Source organism: Laccaria bicolor, genomic scaffold (assembly GCF_000143565.1).
Source record: "Laccaria bicolor S238N-H82 LACBIscaffold_12 genomic scaffold, whole genome shotgun sequence".
In the NCBI taxonomy this organism is placed as follows: Eukaryota; Fungi; Basidiomycota; class Agaricomycetes; order Agaricales; family Hydnangiaceae; genus Laccaria; species Laccaria bicolor.
Window position 1 is genome coordinate 937,591 of NW_001889883.1, and position 8,383 is coordinate 945,973.

The 8,383-nt window shown below is 37.1% G+C and overlaps 3 protein-coding genes across 3 annotated transcripts in view; 1 reads left to right on the top strand and 2 right to left on the bottom strand.

The window, feature by feature from the left end:
• Positions 1-5,594: 5,594 nt before the first annotated feature.
• LACBIDRAFT_327420 (uncharacterized protein) lies at positions 5,595-6,503 on the top strand (the record flags this gene model as incomplete). The annotated part of the gene is made up of 4 exons (XM_001881158.1): positions 5,595-5,799; positions 5,871-5,934; positions 6,346-6,427; positions 6,474-6,503. The coding sequence occupies 4 exons, from the start codon at positions 5,595-5,597 to the stop codon at positions 6,501-6,503; spliced, it is 381 nt and encodes a 126-aa protein (XP_001881193.1).
• A 21-nt stretch (positions 6,504-6,524) lies between these two features.
• On the bottom strand, positions 6,525-6,848 carry LACBIDRAFT_297845 (uncharacterized protein; the record flags this gene model as incomplete). Its single annotated transcript, XM_001881336.1, has 2 exons — positions 6,525-6,719; positions 6,795-6,848. The coding sequence occupies 2 exons, from the start codon at positions 6,846-6,848 to the stop codon at positions 6,525-6,527; spliced, it is 249 nt and encodes an 82-aa protein (XP_001881371.1).
• An 806-nt stretch (positions 6,849-7,654) lies between these two features.
• Positions 7,655-8,383, bottom strand: part of LACBIDRAFT_327421 (uncharacterized protein) — a gene marked incomplete at both ends in the record, with an annotated part of 1,685 nt that continues 956 nt past the window's right edge. The window contains 4 exons of the mRNA XM_001881337.1: positions 7,655-7,748; positions 7,808-7,918; positions 7,964-8,071; positions 8,212-8,316. Of these exons, the coding sequence (XP_001881372.1) occupies positions 7,655-7,748; positions 7,808-7,918; positions 7,964-8,071; positions 8,212-8,316 (418 nt within the window). The remainder of the gene's footprint in view (positions 7,749-7,807; positions 7,919-7,963; positions 8,072-8,211; positions 8,317-8,383) is intronic.

Consider the following 8,383-nt stretch of genomic DNA (forward strand, 5'->3'; position numbering starts at 1 on the left):
ACTTAGGCAAATTTTTCATTCATTGATTCATTCATTCATTTACCTTTCATCACCGTGGGAACCTTTTCCCTTAAACAGAAGAGCAGCCATAAAATCAGGAAAAATGGTAAAAGAAATCAGCAAAAAATATGTAAAAATCAGAATATTGCTTAGTAAGGTGGGGAGGCTTTGTTCAGGGTTCAGGGTCAATATCTAAATATAGAAACCACCTAAAAGTTGCCAGAAAATCAGAAAAAAATACCCAAAAATTAAGAGTGATCTTCTCTGTTGCCATGGTGTTGAAGGGGCTGTGTCCATATCCAAATATGGAAAATCAAGACAACCATGTAAAAATATTGTCAGATCATGCAATGTGACTATATCTTGAGACCAGCTTTCTTGCTCTTTGAGATATTGGTCAAAAATGCATGACAATTTCCAAAAAGTGTCCAATTTTTTCAGTATTTTGTGTTTTTCTCAATGAGGAATGGTCTGCATGACATTATTTATATATATCTATAAAGGTAAGGAAAGGGGCTACAATTGTTGTTTATGGAGCTAAGTGAGAGGCTGTGCTTCTGATACCGTGGGAATTTTAACCCAAAAAAGGAAATTCATCACAAATATATAGAGCATGCTATTATAGGTCACAAAATATAACTAACCATCCTCTTTCCTGAGATATATGCAAACAGGACTGTGGGAATATTTTACCATAAACAGAAAAATAGTTATAAAATTGGGAAAATTTGCTATAAAATGAAAAAAAAAAAAAAAAAAAAAGAATACCACACATTGTTGCTATGATATTGATGGCTAGGCTCAGAGCTCAGGGTCTATTTGCAAATATAGAACAAAACTCAGAAAATCATAAAGTGATTACATGACCAATTTCCTAATATTAAATTTAGAGTCCACAGAAAGGACTCATACATGCCATGCAAAGCACTGGCCCACACCCACAAGTATTTATAGTTGTACATCAGATTTTCAAATGCCTCTTGTGCATCATCGTTTTGGGTGGTGGGGTATATGCCATTGTGATATAGGATTGGAAGGGAATGCCCAGAGGCCATAGTCAAACAATGGTATATAGCTAGATTTGGATATCTTACATAATATATTGATCTTTTGTCTTGAACCACCATCTTGTCAGCAGTCTTGCCATCCTCTTGTAGTGCTTTGTATATCTGTACTTCCTACAGTATGCATAATCATGTTGGGCCAGCTGAGTATCTTGTAACTGCTCATTGCTCACTTATGGGGGTTGATCCCAGATCCACCCATTCTTGCCTCCTCCTTCCCTCTTGGCTTCAGCTATGTGAGAAGTTCAGAGTGAACGCTTCACAGCCATCAAAGCTTGGGGAAATTTCTCCAATTATAGATGCCTCATGTGAGCTTGATTCCAATGTTATTGATGCTTGTTTATCAGCAGCATGCAAGATTTGAAATTACATAAATTGGCTGCTGGCTGTTCATCAAAACATGGATTGTCATATCAACAATGCACTGTGTAAGTTATTATTGCCCTATTTCAGTCCAGATGCATCCTGCTCATTAATTATATAACACATAATACTACAATTTAAGTGATTAAATCCTCTGGAATATTACCTTTTTTCTGCATTTTGATTGATGTAATTTGGAGTAGATATGACAGAGTTACAGTATTGTCTCTCTGAATTGTTGGTATAACCTGGGTGATGACATGCCAATTATGTAAAACATACTCCTAAATTTTACATAATCGAAATGCATGAAATTCAGGGTAGATCTGGCAGAGTTACAGTATTTTCCTTTGGAATTGCTAATATGACCTGCAGTGATGACGTCACGAGGATCTCTTGTGCCTTGCAATGACGCACGAACATTTCCCATCAATGCGATCGGGAAACGTTTGTGTGTCATCATTTTCCTTGGTGTGTCATCACTTAGTCATCATTTTTAGCGAAAATGAAGATTTACCTGTAGTTCTGCCAATTCTGGTCCAAATGACATGTTTTTTTTTGTGGTATGCACTCCTTAATTGCAGAACTATTCTAAAATGACAATGGATGTAGACAAATACAAATAAACAGTCCACAATTCAAAAAATTCAACATTTTCAATGTATTTTTGACACTCATGATTATGTTTGTATGACCATGGTTTGAAAATATTACAAATATATTTATAGATTCTACCAAATACTTCCAAATATGTATATACCCTTCATCACATGTTGTTGCTTACTCATCTCTTTGGGGCTAAAGTAAAGAATTCTCTGTAGCTCTGCGAACTCTGGTCCAAATGACATGGTTTTTTTTGAGCAGTATGCACCCCTTAATTGCAGAACTGTTTTAAAATGATAATGGATGTATACAAATACAAATAAATAGATCATAATCCAAAACATTCAACATTTTCAATGTCTACTTTATGCTCATAATCATGGTTTACAGATTCTACGAAATACTTCCAAATATATACATACCCTTCATCACATGTCATCACTTAGTCATCTCTTTGAGCTGAAATAAAGATTTCTCCACAGCTCTGCCAACTCTGGTCCAAACGACATGGTTTTTCTTGCAGTATGGAGTCCTTATTTGTAGAATTATTCTAAAGTGACAATAAATGAAGACAAATACAAATGAATAATTTGAAAAACGAAATGTTCCACACTGTTGATTAGGCTCATGACCAACTGTTTCTTTCAAACTCTGCAGGCTACATTCAGAAATGGCTGGGCCGAACAGATTGAGTCTTGTCGAGGTCACATTTTGTGACACGGGACTTAGTGAAATTGCATCAAATTGGTATGTCTGCTCTGTATTGACCGTCATCTGCCTTCGACCTCATCACTCCCGTCCCTCGTCGTCTGTCCAGCCTGCATCCCCTTCACCCTCGTCACTATCCAACTCATCTGTGTCAACAAATTCTTCATCTTCAACCACAATCTTGTCTACTTATATCTCCTCTGCCACCCTGCTCTCAACGTCCTCAAGAACTTTGTCAATTTCGCTTGTTTCGTCTGTGGCTGGCCCTTCCTCAAATTCTTCCTCATCGCCTTCAGCTGCTGGAATTGAAGGAATTGCAGGTGGGAGTGGAGGCTGTGTTGGGAGTGCTGTGGCCTGTTCAGGGTGTCATTCGAGAGCAGCAAGCGATACTGGTTTCATCTTCCGTCATGTTTGAAGCCTTTTGAAGGCTGCGTTATACTTGTTTCCATTATTCTACCCTTATCTGTATCCTCCACCGCCACCACCACCAGCACCACCAAGTACCTAATTATTTGTGTCAAAGGGCTTCCGTTTTTTTGTTTGTTTTCCAAATCTATGACATTCACGTTACTTTTACTGGTGGTGCACAATCCTTGGTATGTGACACGACCAGTAACATGCTGTGACAGAGCATCACAGGCCCAATTTCTTGAGACATTGAGTTTGTACTTTCCACATCACCAATTCAATAGATGTTTTACAATGAATACAATGATATTAAGTGAATGAATCCACTGGGAGAGTTTTATATGAAATTATTGTATTTATTATTCCAAAAATGCGAAATCAGCCTGTTCTCCCTGCCAAATGTGGCAGTCTGGAGAGATTGGACTATAAATTTTCAACCACAGCATGTATGAACACGATTGGCAGGAGGATTTTACTTAGAATTTAAATTCCAATCGATCTATGAGTCCAGAATTTTTATTTGTGGCCCATGTGCCAAGATAGCCTTGAAAATGGGCACTTTAACATGGTTAAGGGGTAGTAATTAAAATTCTGGACTTGTAGGATTAATCGAGTTTAAACTATGTTTACTCAAGTCCAATAAGCACTGACCAAAGCTTGAGTTACACGCATACAATATAGTCATCACATTCGCCAACATGTGACTATGAGCCACTGCTCAATTGCCTGCTGGCAAACTCTACATCCATGCTTGGACTCGAGCTTCACGATCCACGCTTGATTCACAGCTTATTTTAGACTCGCACCACCAGTTGAGGAGTGAGAATTGCTACTCTTGAAGTATTTAAACTAAATGCAAGTATTGAAGGGGCTGATCATATATCCTTTTGATAATTGTGGGAGAGCCACAGTCACATATACTAGGTTCCTCTAGCCAATGCTGTAACCAATCATTGATTGATTTGTAAGTTCCATCTAAAACTGACATAACTCTTTCTGGAGGATTATCCATATCATGATTGTTGTTGCATCCAATGCATGATGACCTTCTGTAACCCAAAGAGACACTATGATCTGATGTGAAGAAATAGTAAAGTAGATCACGAATGTCAGTTCCAGTAGCTCCATCTGGAAATAATACTGGGTTATCATGTTTGAGTGATCTATGAACTTCATTTCGACTTGTGGGTGTGGGCCAGTGCTTTGCATGGCATGTATGAGTCCTTTCTGTGGACTCTAAATTTAATATTAGGAAATTGGTCATGTAATCACTTTATGATTTTCTGAGTTTTGTTCTATATTTGCAAATAGACCCTGAGCTCTGAGCCTAGCCATCAATATCATAGCAACAATGTGTGGTATTCTTTTTTTTTTTTTTTTTTTCATTTTATAGCAAATTTTCCCAATTTTATAACTATTTTTCTGTTTATGGTAAAATATTCCCACAGTCCTGTTTGCATATATCTCAGGAAAGAGGATGGTTAGTTATATTTTGTGACCTATAATAGCATGCTCTATATATTTGTGATGAATTTCCTTTTTTGGGTTAAAATTCCCACGGTATCAGAAGCACAGCCTCTCACTTAGCTCCATAAACAACAATTGTAGCCCCTTTCCTTACCTTTATAGATATATATAAATAATGTCATGCAGACCATTCCTCATTGAGAAAAACACAAAATACTGAAAAAATTGGACACTTTTTGGAAATTGTCATGCATTTTTGACCAATATCTCAAAGAGCAAGAAAGCTGGTCTCAAGATATAGTCACATTGCATGATCTGACAATATTTTTACATGGTTGTCTTGATTTTCCATATTTGGATATGGACACAGCCCCTTCAACACCATGGCAACAGAGAAGATCACTCTTAATTTTTGGGTATTTTTTTCTGATTTTCTGGCAACTTTTAGGTGGTTTCTATATTTAGATATTGACCCTGAACCCTGAACAAAGCCTCCCCACCTTACTAAGCAATATTCTGATTTTTACATATTTTTTGCTGATTTCTTTTACCATTTTTCCTGATTTTATGGCTGCTTTTCTGTTTAAGGGAAAAGGTTCCCGCAGTGATGAAAGGTAAAATGAATCAATGAATGAAAAATTTGCCTAAGTCCTCAGTTGATAAAGAATGAGTCTTACTCGTAAACTCGTAAGGACTCATAATAATCTGTCATTCCAAAATTAGGTAGAACCCAGACTTGTTGTCTTTCTATAGACTCCTTCAGATCACTAGGGAATGTACATGTAATAGTTTTAGTTCCCTTAACTAAAGGCACTACATTTTCTGGAAGCCCAGGTATTTGAAGTTGATGGTGGAAGGTCTGAAAAAAATAAAGGAACAAAGGGCGGCAACAAACCAACTCCAAAGAAGGTGTTTGTCAATATAGGCTCTCTAACAGCCATTCTTATCATAGGAGATCTGGTCTATGCAGGCATATTGCCCATGCCTTCTCCTCTTGAATGGGGTAAATTCATTGAAAAGGTGTTGAAGGGCATGTTGGATGCTATAACCATGCTTGGGCTAATTGATGAGGACACGATAGTGCCACAGGCATTTGTGGAACTTGACAAGTTTGTCAACTGTGTGTTGACTGCAGAAGAAAAGGCTGCCATGACTTATGATGTCTTGACCAGTGAACATGGTCTTTGTAAGTATAAACAGTTATACAGTAGAAAACTATAACTTAGCAGTTATTACTACTACTTTGATGTATTTCAGTATTGTTACAAATGTTACAAAAGGATATCCACAAGATATCCATCTACGTCTATGAGAGATTAAGGTAACCTAATAAGTCATCATATCTAGAGCTTTAAGCATAATTAGCTGGGTGTAAATCTTGCAATCAAATCAGGCATATCATCTGCATGAAGCAGATGTAGATATTTGACCCAACCACACTCAACTTTGCTAATTTAGTTGAAGCCCAGAAATTTATTGAGCCAATTTAGAAAAACACATCAACAATATATGGTAGTTAAGTACCAGTATTTAAAGAATTCAAAGTAGTTGAATACAATATGTAGGGGGATACAAAGCAAAGTAAATGGAAAGCAAGCACATAATTCTACTCCATAGCCTCCATCATTCTGAACACTGTGTAATCCCGGGATTACGCTTTGTTTGGCATCCATTCTAATTTTAGCGCATATTTAACTTACCATACGCTTCGCTTCTTCTTCTCTTTCTTTAGAACCACGACCATCTCTCTCTCTCTCTCTCTCTCATTACGCTACTTTTCCATACTCTCAGAATCATACACCTGGTTAACTTCTGTGAGTATCATTAAGTTCTTTGAGTGTTTTCTATCTCCTCTTCTAGGGGATAGTTTTCCACACTGGGTCATCGTGAAAGAGACTGAGAAAAGTAGGGCTATCTGAAATGTGATGTTGAGCAAGAATAAGAATGAAGATAATGATAGACTTGCAAAGTGTTTTCACTAGCAGCAAGCACTGCAACCCAAAGCACATTCATTGACAAAGATACATTGTTGGGATTTGCCTTGGAGTTATAGGAACCAATGTTATATCCAATGAGGGGGCTGTGTTCAGGGTTCAGGGTCCATATCTAAATATAGAACAAAGTAAGAAAAATGGCTAGCAAATCAGAAAAAAAAATGAGTAAAAAAAATTAAAATGATACTTTTTCTGTTGCCATATGATGTATGAGGGGCTGTGTCCAGTGTTCAGGGTCCATATCCAAATATGGAAATTTAAGACAACTATGTAAAAATATTATCATATTATGCAATATGACTATATCATCAGACTAGCCTTCTTGCTCTTTGAGATATTGGTCAAAAATGCATGACAATTTCCAAAAAGTGTCCAATTTTGTGAGTATTTTGTGTTTTTCTCAATGAGGAATGGTCTGCATGACATTATTTATATATATTTGTAAAGGTAAGGAAAGGGGCTACAATTGTTGTTTATGGAGCTAAGTGAGAGGCTGTGTTTCTGATACCATGGGAATTTTAACCCAAAAAAGGAAATTCATCACAAATATATAGAGCATGCTATTATAGGTTACAAAATATAACTAACCATCTTCTTTCCTGAGATATATGCAAACAGGACTGTGGGAATATTTACCATAAACAGAAAAATAGTTATAAAATTGCGAAAATTTGCTATAAAAAAAAGGAACAATAAGAATAGTAATTGTTGCTATGATATTGATGGCTAGGCTCAGGGCTCAGGGTCCATTTGCAAATATAGAACAAAACTCAGAAAATCATAAAGTGATTACATGTCATTGCAGCTCAGGGGATGTCAGGAGGGTGGTCACATGACCAATTTCTTAAAATTAAATTTAGAGTCCACAGGAAGGACTCATACATGCCATGCAAAGCACTGGCCCACACCCACAAGTACTTCTTTGTCTCTGCGTTGACGAGGTGAAATGAGCTGGTCATCAACAATGATTCCAAGTGTAACACACAAGGCAGGTGTCTTGCAATCCCGTATGAACACGAGAGGCCCACCCTTTGTTTGACCAGATGTCTACTTGGCGATGAGAAGTGACGGATCGATGCGAGAAAGGTTGACAATATTGGACATATAGTCCTTCTCAAACATAACCAATCCTTTGATGTACCTGTAAATCAGATGCAAATATGAGTCTCTCAGTTAGAGAAAATTTGAAAGAAGACATACTTCAGATTGATATCGGGGTAGACGCCTCCAATGCTAGAGAAGAGGATCATCCCATTTCCATCATCATCTTCTTGGTCGTTGTTGTCCTTCCATGATATAAATTTCAAGCCACTAGATTTATAAGGTTCAAGTAAGATGTATAAGGACACATTATACTTATTGATAACTTGCCTAGGCAGCTTGGTCAACTTCTTATATGTCTCCTTAAGAAGAGGGTCAACAAGATCAGAAGTGGCAACTCCACATTTAGACAACTTCAGATAACTTGGGTAAGTTCAAGTAAAAGAATAGAAATAATTGCCTAGGGGAAGGATCACAATCAATGTCTTCTAAATAAACAGTCTTTTCACTGATAATGGGTTAACATGGGTTGAAAGTAAAAAAAAAATCAATAAAGCACAAACCCGCCATCTGTCTTGTCACCATCGGACATGACCTCATCCTTGTCAAAGACATCTGGAGCAGTTTTCTTTTTCTTCGACTTTTCAATGCTCGCTTTTGTCTTCAACCTGATTAAAATTGAACATGGGCACTGAATAACTTCAAAACATACACAGAAGTGTCGAAGATCACTGA